Here is a 20,135-nt window from a genome sequence, read left to right as displayed (position 1 = left end):
TCATGGCATTTTTAAGCACTTACCATGGGCCACGCACTGTTCTAAGTGCTGGGATAGATACAAAAAAATCATGTTGGACACAGTCCATGTCCCACATGGGGCTCATATTAGGGAAGCAGCGTGGCTCAGTGGAAAGAGCACGGGCTTTGGGGTCAGAGGTCATGGGTTCAAATCCTGGCTCTGCCAATTAGCTGTGTGACTTTGGGCAAGTCACTTCACTTCTCTGGGCCTCAGTTCCCTCATTTGTAAAATGAGATTAAGACTGTGAGCCCCCCATGGGACAGCCAGATCACTTTGTAACCTCCCCAGCGCTTAGAACAGTGCTTTGCACATAGTAAGTGCTTAATAAATGCCACCATTATTATTAACCCTCATTTTAATCAATCCATCAGTCGTATTTGTTGAGCGCTTACTGTGTGCACAGCACTGTACTAAGCGCTTGGGAAGCACAAGTTGGCAACATATAGAGACGGTCCCTACCCAACAGCGGGCTCAGTCTTGTCCTGTCCACTTACGGAGAGTTGGTGCTAGCCAGACTGGACCCATATCCAACCAGACTAGAACGGTGCTCAGCGCTTAGAACAGTACTCTGCACATAGTAAGCGCTTAACAAATGCCATTATTATTATTATTATTATTACATGGGGCCCTACGAGCCCCTCGAGGGTCAGAGAGCCTATTGAATTCCCATCTGTATATTCTTAGACTTATACTTGGTACAGTAGCGCTTAGTACAGTGCTCTGCACACAGTAAGTGCTCAATAAATACGATTGATTGATTGATATATTCTTAGACTGTGACCCCATGTGGTTCAGGGACCGGGATAAATCGGATTCTCTTGAGAAGCAGCGTGGCTTAGTGGAAAGAGCCCGGGCTTGGGAGTCAGAGGATGTGGATTCTGATCCCGGCTCCTCCACTTGTCTGTTGTGTGACCCTGGGCAAGTCACTTCACTTCTCTGGGCCTCATCTGTAAAACAGGGATTAAGACGGTGAGCCCCACATGGGACAACCTGATTACCTTAATAATAATAATAATAACAATAATGGCATTTATTAAGCGCTTACGATATGCAAAGCACTGTTCTCAGCGCTGGGGAGGTTACAAGGTGATCAGGTTGTCCCTCTGGGGCTCACAGTCTTAATCCCATTTTACAGATGAGGTAACTGAGGCACAGAGAAGTTAAGTGACTTGCCCAAAGTCATAAAGCTGACAACTGGCGGAGACGGGGTTTGAACGCATGACCTCTGACTCCAAAGCCCGTGCTCTTTCCATTGAGCCACACTGCTTCTCTAGTTACCTTGTAACTACCCCAATGCTTAGAAAAGTGCTTGGCACACAGTAAGCGCTAAACAAATACCATAATAATTATAATTAATAATATGATCAATCAGTATTTACTGATTCATATTTACTGAGGGCTTACTATATGTGGAACACATGAACCGTTCCCACAGGCAGCTTACAGTCTACAGGGTGTGGAGGGGGGATGGAAGAGCAATCTACATGGGAGAAGAGACCAGCAACTTTGATATCAGTGTCTGGCGAAACAAGCGAATAGCAGGGTTTCTATAAAATAAAAATGGATGGTGTGCGGAAAACTAGAATATTGGGGCCCACCCCATTACTTATTTTGACAATTCACCTAAAACATCAACAAATTTATGGATTTCGGCAACTTACATCTAACAGGAAAAAAGACTTTCAAGAAGGCAAGAATTTCTCCAGCTCCATTCTTCCGGAAAGCGGAAACCGCGACTTGACCACTTACTTGAGTTTGATTTCATCTGAAGGTCGCAGAAGCTCACTGGAGATTCCTGGTTTAGCTAGCGCAGAAAACACTTGTCCCCTCTCTATCCAAGCGGCAGCGTCAGACTTCTCCAATCCTTTGCACATGACACAATGCAGGATATTTGTCAGGATGCGCAGAAGCTCTTCTTCACATCCCTAGGAAAGGAGATAAAATGTGGCTTTAATAATAATAATCCTTATTATTATTAATAACAACAATAATAATGGCATTTAAGTGGCTACTATGGGGCAGGCACTGTACTAAGCACTAGGGTAGACTGGAGCTCACAGTCTAAGCAGTTACAGCACAAACATTTTGTATTTTCTGGCAGCTTTAGGGTCTACATGATGACTCGAACTGGGTAATAAATAAGCAGAAATGCCAATTCTGGCCCATGTCAATGATCTATCCAGCCTAAAGTTCTCTCTCTGACAGAGACGACAGGGAGAACAGTGTCTCCTTGACATCCACCTTACAGTGAGAAGCAGTGAGGCTTAGTTGATCAAGCACGGGCCTAGGAATCAGAAGGACCTGGGTTCTAATTACGGCTCCTCACGTGTCTGCTCTTTGACCTTGGGGAAGTCACTTCACTTCTTTCGGTCTCAGTTATTCATCTGTAAAATGAGGATTAAGACTGTGAGCCCCATGTGGGCCAGGGAATGTGGACAATCTGATGAACCTGTATCTTCCCCAGCACTTAGAAATGTGCTTGGCACATAGTAAGCACTTAACAAATACCATAATAATTATTATTATCATCATTACTTCCTGATTGGGGTATAATTCCTTCATTCAGCTATATTTATTGAGGGCTTACTGTGTGCAGACCACTCTACTAAGCAGTTGGGAGAGTATAATACAACAATTAAACTGTCACATTCCCTGCCCCAAAATGAGTTTACGGTCTGGAGCGGGGTGGAGAGGGAGAGGGAGATAGTCTAAGGGGGGGATACGATGTCCCCTTGAAGCCAGAGAGAGAAATATGGGGAAGATATCAATCAATCAATGGTATTTTTTGAGCACTTACTGTGGGCTGAGCACTGTACTAAGTGCTTGGGAGAGTACAACAGAGTTGGTATCCAAATTGTCTACTTGATTTTTGAAATTAGTGGCGTTATCTACTCCACCAGAGAAGCAGCGTGGCTCAGTGGAAAGAGCCCGGGCTTTGGAGTCAGAGGTCACGGGTTCAAATCCCGGCTCCACCACTTCTCAGCTGTGTGACTCTGGGCAAGTCACTTAGCTTCTCTGTGCCTCAGTTACCTCATCTGGAAAATGGGGATTAAGTCTGTGAGCCCCACGTGGGACAACTTGATTACCTTGTATCTACCCCAGCGCTTAGAACAGCGCTTTGCACATAGTAAGCGCTTAATAAATGTTATTATTATTAAATGCTAATCTTAACTAGCAAACCAAAGAACAACTGCTTCATTTGATACGGGCAGTCTCAACTGCTAATTCAACTGCCTTTTCTCCTAGGGTCCTGGAATGATTAAAACAGCTTTAGAAATGACTGAAAACCTATTTGCTCATAAGAAAAGGATTTTTTTTTTTTACCTCTGAGCTCTCAAATAATGAAAGGTCATCGCCGAATCCCAGATCATCCGTGACGCTGGACTCTTTTTCAGGTTGCAGAGAAAAGGGTTTAGAAGACTCTACCGGTGATGGTGTGCTAGGTAAACTGTCGGGTATCTGACTTCCACTATCACTTAATTCATACGAGTCCATTCCGGTGAGATCTAAGCTCAACCGAGAAGGATTATTATGCCACAACTCTTCTCGGTCCTCTGATCGGTAAGGCGTCTCGGCCCCGGAGTTATCGTCGACCAACCCGTGAGCATTTGAGTCCAAGGAGGCTCCATCTTCCAAGGACCACCGATCCAAGGACGCGTTAGTTGAGGTAAAGCTGCCGGTTTTTTCCCGATCTCCCTTTTCAATGCAATGCTTCTGGAAGTCTTCAACAGCTAATTTCTGGTCTTCGTCCTTTCCGGGATCGGTTCTGCTTTGCTTGAGGGTGTTTCGGGTTTCAAAATTTTCTTTGAGGAAAAGTCGAACCAAAGTCTCCTGCCAACCCACTTGTTGAGAGATCTGCTGGGCTGCATCCGGTTGCAACCGCAAAATCTGTAAAACCTACAGTAAAAGCAAGAACAAACTCTGAAGATCGGTAAACCGAAGTTCTGAATGTGATTGGCCATTTCATCATCATCAATCGTATTTATTGAGCGCTTACTGTGTGCAGAGCACTGTACTAAGCGCTTGAGAAGTACAAGTTGGCAACATATAGAGGCAGTCCCTACCCAACAGTGGGCTCACAGTCTAAAAGACTATAGTAGCGTTTCGTAGTAGCAAAAACCATTTCACAAATACACTCTGTGAAAATGGTCAATCTTTCCAGCTTAAGCACTCGATACAGTTTTGACTTCCCAGAGACTAAACTGAGCATCCCATTAAGATTTCTTTGTGTCATATTCGAGAATTAAGTGAAGTGTTTTACTATCCCGAAACGGTCCCTGACAGATACGACTTGGGACATGTCCACGATGTATTATATATCAAGAAAACAATTATGTCAGGACAAGCTTGGTGACATACTATGAAAATTGATAATCTAATTCTCTAAGAGATAAGTTTAGTCTAAGCTTACTTTCAAAAGTGCAATGAGATCCTTAGCCTAAAAATTAACTGAAAATGTTGATTCCTGGAAAGAGTGCCTTAGCTGAATTAAGCTACATATGTTATCATGATTTCATGCTCCTCTAAAGTACCACTACTGGCCTCTCGACTAGTGGCCTGTAGACTGTAAGCTCTTCGTAGGCAGGGATCATGTTTCCCAACTTTACTGTGCCACACTTTCCCAAGTGCCTTGTACGGTGCTCTGCACGTGGTAAGCGCTCAATAAGCACCACTGATAGATAAAATAGAAATACCGGACAATGGATGCTTGGAAGTACAATATTCTGGTTGCTCTCCTTGAAACCCAACTGCGCAATCAGGGAGGTACCTTGTAACATTCCCAACCTACATGAATACATCGAACCCTTTATTGAACAAATTGATATTTTCTGCTTACCTATCTTCTTGTGGCAATGAATTCCACACATGCAAAATGTCCCTATTCACAATGTTGCAATAAATAAATTACAATAAACAAAGAATATTAAACCAGACAGTGAACACGATTGTGTCCACTTCTTAAGGCCATTGAATACCCAAGAATCAGACCATATCGGTACAAAAATTCTCTATCTACATATCATTTTACCATGGATAACTTTAAAACATTCCTTAGATAGCAATATACAATCTCCTTCCCCACATTCAAAAATGTTCTCTAACTAATATTTGAGATGCTTTTTATTGAAAGATCCAAAGATAAACTAGAGAGCAACAGATGTTCCTCCTAACAAGTCCAAGACTTGACGTATATTGATTTCAGTGTATTCGGAAATCCTGAAATTGGTTGGGTTCAAATCAATCAATCAATGAAGAAAAACTTTGGGGTTCACATTAGCTGACTATATTGCTCATAAGCTGACTTTTTGCCTAGCTAATTACACTCGGGGAGTAAACCCTTCACTAAAGTATTAATTCCTCTGGGACAAAAAGAAATATCTGTAACCTGAAAGACATCATTCTCAAAGTAATATCCGAGCACCCCTAAAGTTCTTTCGACTTATTTCAATTTACTCCCTGGAGCCCAGTGTATAACGAGCAATTCCTTTATTAGTTACATGAACAAAATGAAAGTCTCTGTGCCTTCAAATGCTGCTGCTTGAAAAAAAGTATACCAACCTTTCTACAGATAGCCACCCTGAAGTTCACAGCTGTTCGATGGGACAAATATATTACGGCTAGAAGGTCTTTAAAATTCACAGCTGGGTCTGTGGGTAGAACAAAATTACAAACTTTAAAGGCAGATCAACGACAAAAATAATAAAACCAGGTAAACGTGAACAACGGTTTTACAGAGATGAAGAACGTAGAAATGGAAATGACTAAAAAACGGAAAATGAGTTTAACGTTTCCCTACAAGATCCTTTAAGATGGGAGGACAGGGACTCTGTATGTATTCTGTACGATGCCCTCTCGCTATGCAGGTGATCAATGAATCTTTGTTCCTGACTAAAAGAATATCAAACTTTGGGAAAGAATTCATTCATTCATTCATTCAACTGTATTTATTGAGTGCTTTCTGTGTGGAGAGCACTGTACTAAGTGCTTGGGACAGTACAATATAACAATAAACAGACACATTCCTTGCCCACAACGAGCTTACAATCCAGAGAGGGCAACATACATTAATAAAATAAATAAATTACAGATATGTACATAAGTGCTGTGGGGCTGGGGGGAAGAGTGATGAATAAAGAAAGCGAGTCAGAGCCACACAAGGGAGAGGGAGGAGAGGGAAGGAGGGCTTAGTCAGGGGAGGCCTCTTGGAAGAGATGTGCCTTCAATATGGCTCTGAAAGGGGAAAGAGTAATTGTCTGTCAGATTCGAAGAGGGCGGGTGCTCCAGGGCAGAGGCAGGATATGGGCAAGAGGTCGGCCGTGAGATTGACGACATCGAGGTACAGTGAGAAGGTTAGCAGTAGAGGAGCGCAGTGTGCAGGCTGGATTGTAGGAGGAGAGTAGAGAGGTGAGACAGGAGGGGGCAAGTTGATCGACTGCTTTAAAGCCAATGGTGAGGAGTTTTTGTTTGATGCGGAGGTGGATGGGCAACCACTGGAGTTTCCTGAGGAGTGGGGAAACACGGCCTGAGCGTTTGGTAGAAAATGATCCAGGAAGCAGAATGAAGTATGAGTTGGAGTGGGGAGAGACAGGAGGCAGGGAGGTCAGCAAGGAGGCTGACACAGGTGGGGTAAGATAAGTGATTGGTTTGATGTGGTAGTAGCTTGGATGGAGAGGAAAGGGAGGATTTTAGCGATGTCGCCCCCTCCTACCTCACCTCCCTTCTCTCCTTCTACAGCCTACCCCGCACCCTCCGCTCCTCTGCCGCTAATCTCCTCACCACGCCTCATTCTCACCTGTCCCGCCATCGACCCCCGGCCCACGTCATCCCCCGGGCCTGGAATGCCCTCCTTCTGCCCATTCACCAAGCTAGCTCTCTTCCTCCCTTCAAGGCCCTAGTGAGAACTCACCTCCTCCACGAGGCCTTCCCAGACTGACCCCCTTCCTTCCTCTCCCCCTCGTCCCCCTCTCCATCCCCCTCATCTTACCTCCTTCCCATCCCCACAGCACCTGTATATATGTTTGTACATATTTATTACTCTATTTATTTATTTTACTTGTACATATCTATTCTATTTATTTTATTTTGTTAGTATGTTTGGTTTTGTTCTCTGTCTCTCCCTTTTAGACTGTGAGCTCACTGTTGGGTAGGGACTGTCTCTATATGTTGCCAACTTGTACTTCCCAAGAGCTTAGTACAGTGCTCTGCACATAGTAAGCGCTCAATAAATACGATTGATGATGATGATGATGATGATGATGTTGTGAAGGTGGAATCGACGCTTCACTTTTAAGTCTGAGTCACTTCAAACGTGGACCTGAGCGAAAAGCGCTTTAAGGTACAGTCAATATGCATCAGATATACCTTTAACCACATTCATAAACACAACTAGAAAACATACCATTATCCTTATTCATCATACCTGTATTGAGGACTTGATTAAGAAGGCTTTTTATAAGCGAAATATGAATTGGTGCATCGTTCAGCAGGAGTCCCAGCCCTGAGTAACCCACTTCTCTGAGTCTAATTCTCTGCTTACTCCGTTCATATACTTTAGTGCATTTCAGCATCTGCTCCACAATCTGTAACAAATGCAAGTAGTAGAAGTAGTAAAGGCATTTATTAAGCGCTTACTAAGTGCAGACCACTGTACTGAGTGCTGGAAATTTGATGCATCACTGCAGTGCTTTAAAAATGTTCTGTTCTGCTCCCCCAGAAAAAAATTCTCAATGTTCCAACTACCATATCACGAAAAAGAATACTATTTTCACAAACCTGATGATAAAAATGTTAGAACTGACACTAATTTTAAGCCAGCCTGCGTTAAAATCAAGAGTAGATTCCACAAATACATTCTAAATAAATTCAGATGGATTCTAATTGCCTAGTTGTATTTTAATTTCAGACAATGTAAATGAAAGGAGACATATTTTAGTACCTTAAAAATGTACTCTCTTAGTCTATCAGAGTATCGTTGATTTAACAGCAGGGCATAGAGGATATCAGCGTTTCCTGGCTCAAAGAGCAATAAAAAAAGCTGATCTCGAGTAGGGCTGGTATGAAGCAGGTTGAAGAGAATATCCAGAATCCCACAAAGCTTGAAAATAAAAACCAGAAGTCACACCTAAGCAAAACCATCATCTTGGCAAAAGTTACTAAACTAAGCCCTACAGAGAAAACATCTCTAAAACCAGCATAAAACCCCATAGTGGGTTAGGCGTAGACTGGGTTTGGGGAATCAAACAGTCGTATTAATTGAGCACTTACTGTACTAAATGCTTGGGAGAGTATAATAGAGTTGGTAGACACACACCCTGTCTCCAGTGACCTTACTGTACAGAGTATGGTACAAAACTCCTCACTCTCGGCTTCAAGGCTGTCCATCACCTTGTCCCCTCCTACTTCACCTCCCTTCTCTCCTTCTCCAGCCCAGCCCGCACCCTCTGCTCCTCTGCCGCTCACCTCCTCACTGTACCTCGTTCTCACCTGTCCCGCCATCGACCCCCAGCCCACGTCCTCCCCCTGGCCCGGAATGCCCTCCCTCCGCACATCCGCCAAGGTAGCTCTCTTCCTCCCTTCAAAGCCCTACTGAGAGCTCACCTCCTCCAGGAGGCCTTCCCACACTGAGCCCCTTTTTCCTCTCCTCCTCCCCATCCCCCCCCGCCCTACCTCCTTCTCCTCCCCGCAACACCTGTATATATGTTTGTACAGATTTAATACTCTATTTATTTTACTTGTACATCAGGTAATCCAACCTGATTGACTTGGATCTACCCCAATGTTCAGAACAGGGCCGGGCACAGAGTAAGTGCTTAAATGCCATAAAAAAAAATTTCCAAACTTCGCAGGGACTCCAGGCCTAATACAGTCTCCTGAAAGGCTAACCTGGAGTCAAGATTCCCCAGCTGAAGTCAAGATTCAACTGACATTTGGCCCAACATCGTCCAGATCGGTCTGGCCACAACCCCGATAAGTTCTAGCAGAATTAAAGTCGGCCTCTCTACCTGTTCTTCATCACTGGTGGCAGCTATGTATCCCATGACGCTCTGTATTTCTTCATGAGTCCCACCTTTACTTAGGAAATATTTGATCAATCCATACAGAGAAGTTCTTATGGTTCGGATATCATCCGGAGACAGTTCGTTCTCTTTGAAGACACTCCTGTTATTAAAAAGGAAGGAGTCAGATGTCAGAGAAACACACTTTCAGGGCACATACGTGATCATTAAAAAGAGTTTAACATTACACTTGATAGTTTCAATTTGGTAACAACTCAGGGTAATTTGACATTTTTTTCTGTCAGAAAACATTCTAATGAGAGTTGGGGGGAAATGGGTGGTACGCGAACCAAAATAAGAAAGAGAAACCCATTTAGGGATGAGAGAAAATCTTAGAGCACTGGCCTAACGTTCAGACCGAGAGGAAACGGGGGCATCATACCCATAATAAATCCTGAGCGTGTCTAAGAGAAACTGTACACCAAATTTCTTTCGGAAGACCCTCCGGCTGTCTTTGATGATGGTGGAAAGGTACTGTATGTGTCCTAAAAATAGAAAACTGGTTTTTAGGATTCAAATCCCATATTTTACTTACAAGAAAATGACCTAGGTAGTTAAATCTCACAGAGTTACACATAATTTGACCAGTCAAATCTCACCGATCCGAAAGGGAAAATCTCCACGATTCCAGATACGGAAGTCAAAGAGTAGGTGCTGATACATCTGCTGCAGAAGTTGCATGTTTTTCTCCACTGAAACCTGTTCAATTAGTAGCTGCACAGCCACTAAAACATTCACATCCATCAAGCTGCTTGGTACCTAAATTCCAGTCATCGGCAGTGTTGAATGAATTTTTTAAAAAGGAGAGTAAATAGTTCCGTTAAAAAAGTCAGTCATTCATCAGTTCATTCACTGCTTACGGTGACACTTAGTTATCTTATTTTTCAGCTGAGCTGGAAAACTCTCAAAGCCTTGAAGTCAGATGCTTTCCTGCCGCTCCTTATCCAGCAGAAATGCCTGATGACCAGTTTTAAAGTAGGCACTCTCCCGTTTACTTATCCACACCCTTCTCTCACTCCACCCCAGCTCGCGCTCTTTATTCTTCTCAATCAAACCTACTTTCTGTACTTCATTCTCCCACTGTCGACCTCTTATTTCTGCCCTTCACCCTGCTAGTAACCCACTCCTTTCCCATCCACCAGACTTGACCTCTCCCCATTTTTCAAGGTCCTTCTGAAATCAAACCTCCTCCAGAGATTTTCCACAATATTTCCTCTCCCCAGATCATATTCTCCCAACCATCACCAGAGCATTCACAGACTCACAACTACCCACATATATCGACTTTTTCTAATTTTTAAGCATATACTCAGCCACCCGTATCCCTCTTTCCATTCTCTTTTTACTCCTATCTGTAATTATTTATGTGTATCTCCTCTGTTTGTAAGCTCCTTGAGGGTAGAGATCATATTTATCAACTCTACTGCATTCTCCCCAGGATGTAGCACAGTTCCCGCACACACAGCGTGCTCAATAGACACTACTGATTGATCTGGTTTTTATGGTTGCCATTTGCTGCTTAAAATAACAAACAGACAGTGCAATATTAGTCTCTAAAACTGCAAACATCAGCACTAAAAGATCATACTCCCTTCTCCAGACTGTTAGGTCACAGGATATTACTTTAATAAAAGTTTCCTGCATAAACTGATTTCCTCCAAATTTTGCCAAAGAGTTTGAAGGAAAACAACTTGTTTCCCGTTCTTGAATGAGAAGGTACACCATACTGCTGTATGGCATCACACTAACTGCCTCAAGAACTCTTACAGACTTATATCGATGCCTCATTTATTCATTCATTCACTCATTCTTTCATTCAATCATATTTATTGAGCGCTTCAGTAAACCGAACTGCTTTCCGGACAGAAGATATCGGCAGCGAGGGCTGAATTATAGTCTCAAGTTTGCTCACCTTCTGCAGCAAGGCCCCTAGAGTGGCAACACCGTGGGAGTGAATGAGGTTCTCCTGATTGATGGGGTGTCTTTGAATAAAGTGCTTCACCATTAAGATAAAAGTGGCCACAAAATTCTTCTCCAGCCGTGACTCTGTGGATTTGGGAACATATTTATTGAATTATTGCAATTACTTGCATCCCAACTCGGTTCCTTTCAGTCACTTCTCTCCCCTTGTATTAAAAAAACATCCTACGCTTCAGCCTTTTGGAACTAGCTTTCTAGGTTACAGCACAACAGATGAACTTTTCCCATGGACAGAGAGAAGCAGCCACGGCAGCTACATGGACCCCAGGGCCTCTTTCTCCAGCTGAGCCTTGGGGGTCTGTGAAGATATGCTGCCCCCCAAATCCCCTCAATAGCTGGGATCGAGCCGTTATGCTGATGCGGCCCAGGGAGTAGTAGTTGCCGTGGCGGTAGCAACATCTGAAAAAGCTCATAATTACGTGACTGGGGACAGCCCTACTGGAAACTTAAACAACTTGAAAATGATCCCTTTAGCAGCAGTCTTCTGCAGCTCTCATTACTGTTGTTGCTGTTCATTTATGATTTTTTTCCTCTATTACATTAATCTTTCCACAGATGCCTGATTAAGCCCTCCCAGGCCTGAAATATTTTAACCTGAAAACGGTCCCCTTAGCAGCAACGTGAGGAAGCTAGCAGCATGGCCTAGTGGATAGAGCACGGGACTGAGAGTTAGAGGTCATGGGTTCTAATCCCGGCTCCGGCACTTATTGGCTGAGTGACTTGGGGCCAGTCACTTCACTTCTCGGTGCCCCAGTTCCTTCATCTGTAAAATGGGGATTAAGACTGTGAGCCCCAAATGGGACAACCTGATTACCTTCTATCTACTCCAGCCCTTAGAAGAGTGCTTGACACATACTAAGTGCTTAACAAGTGTCCTCCCTTCAAAGCCCTACTGAGAGCTCACCTCCTCCAGGAGGCCTTCCCAGACTCAGCCCCCTTCTTCATCTCCCGCTGCTCGCCCTCCCCATCCCCCCCGCCTTACCTCCTTCCCCTCCCCACGGCACCTGTATATATGTATATAAGTTTGTACAGATTAATTACTCTATTTTACTTGTACATATTTACTATTCTATGTATTTATTTTATTTTGTGAATATGTTTTGTTTTGTTGCCTGTCTCCCCCTACATATTTATTACTCTATTTATTTATTTATTTTACTTGTACATATCTACTCTATTTTATTTTGTTAGTATGTTTGGTTTTGTTCTCTGTCTCCCCCTTTTAGACTGTGAGCCCACTGTTGGGTAGTGACTGTCTCTATATGTTGCCAACTTGTACTTCCCAAGCGCTTAATACAGTGCTCTGCACACAGTAAGCGCTCAATAAATACGACTGATTGATTGATTCTAGACTGTGAGCCAGCTGTTGGGTTGGGACCGTCTCTATATGTTGCCAACTTGTACTTCCCAAGCGCTTAGTACAGTGCTCTGCACACCGTAACCGCTCAATAAATACGATTGAATGAATGAATGAATTACCTTGTATCTACCCCAGCGCTTAGAACAGTGCTTGGCACATAGTAAGCACTTAATAAATACGATTGAATGAATGAATGAATGAACAAATACCACCATTATTATTATTCTGAGTTCTAATCCTGGCTCCATCCCTTGTCTGTGTGAAAGTGGACAAATCTCTTCACTTCCCTGGGCCTCAGTTCCCTCATCTGTAAAATGGGGATTTAGACTGTGAGCTCAATGTGGGGCAGGGTCTGCGTCCAACCTGATTATCTTGTATCTACCCCTGTGCTTAGAACGGTGCCTGGCACATAGTAGACACTTCAATACATTATTATTATTATTACTATTGCTGCCAATTCATTTAATTTTTTTGCGTTATCGCATAAATCTTTTCACTTGTGCCTAATCCAGCCTACTCCAGGTCTGAATTATTATAAGCCTAAAACAGTTCCTTTAAGCAGCAATGTGCAGCAGCTCTTATTGAAACAGTTGTTATTCATTTATTGTTTTTTTCCTTTATCAAGTTAATCTTTCCACAAGCGCCTGATCCAGCTGCCCCAGGTCTGAATTGTTACTCCTATACTCTTCTGAGGGCATGCCTTAGACCCATAAAAAATGCTTAACAGCTGCAATAAATGTTAAAAAAAACCTTTAAAATCTGTTGGTTTTCTACTCATCAGCACATACTTTCTAACTCTTAAAGCCACAATTTATCAGCATCCATCCATTTTAATAACCACCCAATAGCTGCAAGATCCATGAAGGCTTAAATGCAAGGCAGTTTCAATATTTTAATAACAGTTGTAAATTCAGTTCTGGCATACCCTTGGGGAGAGAACTTAAACAGCGCTCTGCACACAGTAAACTCTCAATCAATGACACTGATTGATAAAACTAAATGTCTAATAAAATATAACCATCGTACCGCCGATTACCTGATACCAGACTAAAGCCAAATCCCCACTTCAATTTCCAGTTGCCAGAAACTATGTTAGATCACTTATTTTCCCAATACCTGAGGCCTTTGTGGACTCTCAATGAACGACACTGATTGATAAAACTAAATGTCTAATAAAATATAACCATCGTACCGCCGATTACCTGACACCAGACTAAAGCCAAATCCCCACTTCAATTTCCAGTTGCCAGAAACTATGTTAGATCACTTATTTTCCCAATACCTGAGGCCTTTGTGGAAGATAACACCACCCAATCCCCTTCAATGGGGGTGGCTGGTTCAGGGGTGATACTTTCCCGGTTTTTTTCCGGCATCTGTCCGCTAAGAACACTGATTTGCTCCAAAAGTGGGAACAGCACATTCAAGCCACCTATGCAGTTGATCATATCCTGAAAAAAACAATTCAAGAGCCCATTTTTTCCCGCTGAAAGTGAACGCCAGAGAGAAGAGGTCTAGATGCTCCTAACCCACTACCAATTTTCCTCCAGTCGGAACCATTTCCAGTTTTACGCTGAAATTAAAGCCCATTTCTTTAACCCAACCCTTAGTGATTTGATTTTGAGCCCTGAATGGTTAAATGATTTTTATTACGAATGCAGAAGGGGGGAAAACTTCATGCAAACTAGAGAATCACAGAGGGCTGGGAGTTACTTTGACGGGTCACGTTTTCGGATCTGGATACCTCTGGCCTCCAGGTTTTGTTTCCGAGCACCCATCCACAGAAAAACCTTGGGAATATTGGATTTTCAAGGTTTACGACCGAATTTAGCCTCGTTGTCCCCTAAGTGGTCACGAGGAAATCCCGAGGCAGATACTGAATGCAAATGGTGACGGCAAGAAGCTACATCACCAGGAGCAGTGTGGCCAAGTGGATAGAGTGTGGACCTCGGGAGTCAGATCATTCATTCATTCATATTTATTGAGCGCTTACCGTGGGCACAGCGCTGTGCTCAGTGCTTGGGAGAGCACAAGACAACAATAAACAGACATATTCTGCCTGTGACTGTGAGCTTTTAGACTGTGAGCCCACTGTCGGGTAGGGACTGTCTCTATATGTTGCCAATTTGTACTTCCCAAGCGCTTAGTACAGTGCTCTGCACATAGTAAGCGCTCAATAAATACGATTGATGATGATGATATTCCCCGCCCACAGTTCTAATCCCAGCTCCGCCACTTGTCAGCTGGGTGACCTTGGGCAAGTCATTTCACTGCTCTGCTTCTAGATTGTGAGCCCACTGTTGGGTACGGACCGTCTCTATATGTTGCCAACTTGGACTTCCCAAGCGCTTAGTACAGTGCTCCGCACACAGTAAGTGCTCAATAAATACCGCTGACTGATTGATTGCTCTGCGCCTCGGTTCCCTCAACTGTAAAATGGGGTTAAGATTGCGAGCCCCATATGGGACAAGGACTGTGTCCAACTAATCAGAAGCAGCGTGGTTCAGTGGAAAGAGCACGGGCTTTGGAGTCAGAAGTCATGGGTTCAAATCCCAGCTCCGCCATTTGTCAGCTGGGTGACTTTGACTTCTCTGTGCCTCAGTTACCTCATCTGTAAAATGGGGATTAAAACTGTGAGCCCCCGCCATGGGACAACCTGATCACTTTGTAACCTCTCCAGTGCTTAGAAGAGTGTTCTGCACATAGTAAGTGCTTAATCAATGCCATCATCATCATTATTATTATTATGAATTAGTTTGTACCTACCCCAGCGCTTACTACAGTGCCTGGCACATAGTATATGCTTAACAAATACTATAAGCTTGTATCACATCCTGCTTGTGACCTGGAATGCCCTTTCTCTTCATATCTGACAGACAATAACTCTCCCTGCCTTCAATGCCTTAGTGAAGGCATATCATCATCATCAATCGTATTTATTGAGCGCTTACTATGTGCAGAGCACTGTACTAAGCGCTTGGGAAGTACAAATTGGCAACATATCCTCCGAGAAGCCTTCCCTAATTACGCCCTCTTTTCATTTTCTTCCACTCCCTTCTGCATCACCCTGACTTCTAGACTGTGAGCCCACTGTTGGGTAGGGACTGTCTCTATATGTTGCCAACTTGTACTTCCCAAGCGCTTAGTACAGTGCTCTGCACACAGTAAGTGCTCAATAAATATGATTGATTGATTGATTGACTTGCTCCTTTCCTTCATCCCCCGCCTCCCAGCCCCAAAGCAGTTCTGTACATACCGGTAATTTATTTATTTATATTAATGTCTGTCTCCCCCTCTAGCCTGTAAGGTCACTGTGGGCAGGGAATGTGTCTGTTAAGAATTGCTAAGGACAGTGCTCAGCACACAGTAAGCACTCAATAAATACAATTGTTTGACTGATATACCCCAGCACTCAGTACAGTGACTGGCACATAGTAAGCGCTTAAAAAATAACATAAAAAGCAAACAAAACCAAAACAGGGTAGGATGACCTCAGCTCCAGGTGCTTTAGCTGAACTATCTCTAGCAAGGTCCTTAATATTTGTGAGAATAATAATAATAATAATAATAATGTTGGCATTTGTTAAGCGCTTACTATGTGCAAAGCACTGTTCTAAGCGCTGGGGGGGATACAAAGTGATCAGGTTGTCCCATGTGGGGTTCACAGTCTTAATCCCCATTTTACAGATGAGGTAACTGAGGCTCAGAGAAGCTAAGTGACTTGCCCAAGGTCACACAGCAGACATGTGGCAGAGCCGAGATTCGAACCCATGACCTCTGATTTCAAAGCCCGGGCTCTTTCCACTGAGCCACGCTGCTTCTCATTAATCCCCATTTTACAGGTGAAGGAACTGAGGCCCAGAGAAGTGATGTGACTTGCCCCAAGTCACACAGCTGACAATTGGCGGAGCTGGGATTTGAACCCATGACCCCTGACTCCGAAGCCTGGGCTCTTTCCACTGAGCCACACTGCTTCTCTAGGGATCTGAGAAGCAGCATGGCCTAGGGGATACAGCCTGGGCCCACGAGTCAGAAGGAGCTAGGTTCTAATCCCGGCTCCGTCACTTGTCTGCTGTGTGACCTTGGGCAAGTCGTTTCACGTCTCTGGGCCTCGGTTGCCTCATCCGTCAAATGGGGATTCTGACTGTGAGCCCCATGTGGGACAGGGGCTATGTCCAACCCAATTTGCTTACATCCACCCCAGTGCTTAGTACAGTGACTTGCACATAATACGCACTTCAATACCATTATTATTATTATTACAGCACACTTAGGAATTTACCTTGATGTCCCAGTTCACTACTTTGTTTCCCGTTAATCTTCCATGTAAACAATTGATGGACAGATCGAGGCAGATTGGATTTTTGCAGGCCTGGGAGAGAGGAAAAATGTAAATTCCGTTACTATCTCTAAAACTGATAAGTCATTCATATGGTTAGATTTACTGAGCACTTACTATGTACAAAGCACTGTACTAAGCACTTGAAAGAGTATAATATAACAATAAACAGACATATTCCCTGTCCACAATGGGACTGTCATCTAGAGAAGGAGACAGACTTTAATATAAATAAATTACAGGTATATAGGTAAGTGTTACGGGGCTGGGAGGGGGGAATGAATAAAGGGAGAAAGTCAGGGCGATGCAGAAGGGAGTGAGAGAAAAGGAAAGGAGGGCTTAATCAGGGAAGGCCTCTTGGAGGAGATGTGCCTTCAAACAAGGCTAGCAGGATACTTCACACCTTCTCTGAAGTGGGTATACTTCATGTAAACATAATGGCTTGGCTCAATAATAATAATAATAATAATAATGGCATTTATTAAGCGCTTACTATGTGCAAAACACTGTTCTGGGGAAGTTACAAAGTGATCAGGTTGTCCCACAATCTTAATCCCCATTTTACAGATGAGGTAACTGAGGCACAGAGAAGTGAAGTGACTTGCCCAAAGTCACACAGCGGACAATTAGCAGAGCCGGCATTTGAACCCATGACCTCTGACTCCAAAGCCCGGGCTCTTTCCACCGAGCCACGCTGCTTCTCATAGAAAATTCCAAGATGAATTACGGCATTAGTGCACACGATGAAGGGAAGAGCTAGAGGTTTGAGCTTAGAAAGTTTCCCCTACATCATATCAATCAGTCACTTAACCAATCGATGGTATATACTGAGCACTTGCTGTGTGCAGAGCACTGTACTAAGCGCTTGGGAGAGTACAACACAGCAAAGTTGGTAGACATATTCCCAGCTCACAGCAGGCTTACTGTCCCAAAACTGGCCCTGCAGCCTGCCATGTGATGGGGAAAAAAAACCCATCAAAAACCTCACCATTCAGTAAACACATAACTAGTCGGTCATTCATTCATTCAGTCGTATTTATTGAGCGCTTACTGTGTGCAGAGCACTGTACTAAGCGCTTGGGAAGTACAAGTTGGCAACATATAGAGACGGTCCCTACCCAACAGCGGGCTCACAGTCAGTCATATTTACTAAGCACTTACGGTGTGCAGAGCACTATACTATACTATACTAAGTCCTTTCTATTGTCCGTCTCTATATCAATCAATCAATCATATTTATTGAGCGGTTACTGTGTGCAGAGCACTGTACTATGCGCTTGGGAAGTACAAGTTGGCAACATACAGAGACAGTCCCTACCCGACAGTGGGCCCACAGTCTAGAAGGGGGAGACAGAGAACAAAACCAAACATACGAACAAAATAAAATAAATAGAATAGATATGTACAAGTAAAATAAATAAATAGAGTAACAAATATGTACAACCATATATACATATATACAGGTGCTGTGGGGAAGGGAAGGAGGTAAGATTGGGGAGATGGAGAGGGGGACGAGAGGGAGAGGAAGGAAGGGGCTCAGTCTGGGAAATAAAATAAATAGAATAGATATGTACAGGTAAAATAGAGTAATAACAAGTAAAATAAATAAATAAATAGAGTACCCACTAGACAGTTCAACATACACACAGAGAATTACATTTCTAACACTTTTGGATCTTCGGATGAAGTTACCACCCAGGAAACAAGGGGCTAGAAATGAGCAATTCCAACCTTTGGTGTGTAGTGTAGAAGCACTTTATTAGGCAGATCTGCCGCTTCGGACTCTTGGAATTTCCAAGGACTTAAACAGTTTGGGCCTGAAAATTAGTTCATAAAAAAAAAAAATCACACTTCAGCACTTAGCAGTTTAGCAAATTCATTTAAAATCAAAGCCAAAAAATATGAGGAAATCAGACTTTTTTGTGACTTCAATAAACCAATCGTATTTATTGATTGCTTACTGAGTGCAGAGCACTGTACTAAACACTTGACGGTAGAGTTGGTGGAGCTATTCCCTACCCACAGAGAGCTAATACACTTCTTCTAATCCACATCCTTCACCATGGATTGTTGCATTATTCCTTTCGCTCTAAAATTTAATCAATTATTCTAGAACTCTCACCCATACATTTTGAAGTGGATTATCTGCAACTGCTAAATCCTGATCATATTTTTGCCTGATAATATATACGGATCGATGGTATTTATGGAGAGCTTACTGTGCGCAAAGCACTGTACTGCTTGGGAAAGTGCAATACAACAGAGTTAGCAGATCCATTCCCTGCCCACTAGAAGCTTAGAAACCAGAGCAGGAGACAGACTTGAAAATAAATTACGGATATGGATACGAGTGCTGCGGAGTTGAGGTTGGGGTAAATAGCAAATGCTTAGAAGATACAGATCCAAGGTCATAGGGGATGCAGAAGGGAGAGGGATTAGAGGAAATGAAGGCTTAGCTGGAAGGCTTCTTGGAGGAGGCATGATTTTAATAAGGATTGGAAGGTGGGGAGAGTGGCAGTCTGTCATATATGAATAATATATATATATCAATCAATCAATCGTATTTATTGAGCGCTTACTTTGTGCAGAGCACTGTACTAAGCGCTTGGGAAGTACAAGTTGCTAACAAATAGAGACAGTCCCTACCCAACAGTGGGCTCACAGTCTATATATACATATGTATATATGTTTGTACATATTTATTACTCTATTTATTTATTTTACTTGTACATATCTACTCTATTTTATTTTGTTAGTATGTTTGGTTTTGTTTTCTGTCTCCCCCTTTTAGACTGTGAGCCCACTGTTGCGTAGGGACCGTCTCTAAATGTTGCCAACTTGTACTTCCCAAGCGCTTAGTACAGTGCTCTGCATACAGTAAGCGCTCAGTAAATATGATTGATTGATTGATATGAAGGGGGAGAGAGTTCCAGGCCAGAGGGAGGATGAGGTCAAACCGTCAGGGGCGAGATGGAGGTATAGAGAGTAGCTTGGCGTATGAGGAACGAAGTGGCTTGTAGCAGGAAATCAGTGATTTAAGGTAGGAGGAGACAAGGGGATTGAGTGCTTGAAAGCATTATGTTGCCAATTTGTACTTCCCAAGCGCTTAGTACAGTGCTCTGCACATAGTAAGTGCTCAGTAAATATGATTGATGATGATGAAAGCTGACAGCACGGAGTTTCTGTTTGATGCGGAGGTGACCGGGCAACCATTGGGAGGTTCTTGGGGAGTGGGGAAAAGTGGAATGAACTCTTTTTTAGAAAAATACAGTGAGCAGCAGAGTGAAGTAAGGAATGGACTGCAGACTGGCAGGAAGGTCAGCAAGGAGGCTGATGCAGTAGTCTAGGAGGGCTAGGATATTATTCATTCAATAGTATTTAG

General features: G+C 43.2%; 1 protein-coding gene across 1 annotated transcript in view; it reads right to left on the bottom strand.

Annotated features, from left to right (window-relative positions):
- NBEAL1 (neurobeachin like 1) overlaps positions 1 to 20,135 on the bottom strand; it is a 209,359-nt gene that overhangs the window by 70,629 nt on the left and 118,595 nt on the right. The window contains exons 18-29 of the mRNA XM_038748824.1: positions 18,485 to 18,570; positions 16,697 to 16,786; positions 13,700 to 13,865; positions 10,990 to 11,123; positions 9,677 to 9,836; positions 9,460 to 9,562; positions 9,024 to 9,180; positions 7,958 to 8,116; positions 7,442 to 7,601; positions 5,581 to 5,669; positions 3,346 to 3,918; positions 1,771 to 1,946 (exon numbers count right to left, since the gene is read on the bottom strand). Of these exons, the coding sequence (XP_038604752.1) occupies positions 1,771 to 1,946; positions 3,346 to 3,918; positions 5,581 to 5,669; positions 7,442 to 7,601; positions 7,958 to 8,116; positions 9,024 to 9,180; positions 9,460 to 9,562; positions 9,677 to 9,836; positions 10,990 to 11,123; positions 13,700 to 13,865; positions 16,697 to 16,786; positions 18,485 to 18,570 (2,053 nt within the window). The remainder of the gene's footprint in view (positions 1 to 1,770; positions 1,947 to 3,345; positions 3,919 to 5,580; positions 5,670 to 7,441; positions 7,602 to 7,957; positions 8,117 to 9,023; positions 9,181 to 9,459; positions 9,563 to 9,676; positions 9,837 to 10,989; positions 11,124 to 13,699; positions 13,866 to 16,696; positions 16,787 to 18,484; positions 18,571 to 20,135) is intronic.

The sequence above is a fragment of the Tachyglossus aculeatus genome, chromosome 7 (genome assembly GCF_015852505.1).
Source record: "Tachyglossus aculeatus isolate mTacAcu1 chromosome 7, mTacAcu1.pri, whole genome shotgun sequence".
Taxonomy (NCBI): domain Eukaryota; kingdom Metazoa; phylum Chordata; class Mammalia; order Monotremata; family Tachyglossidae; genus Tachyglossus; species Tachyglossus aculeatus.
The sequence above is the reverse complement of the archived record's forward strand: the minus strand, read 5'-3'. Positions and strand labels throughout refer to the sequence as shown.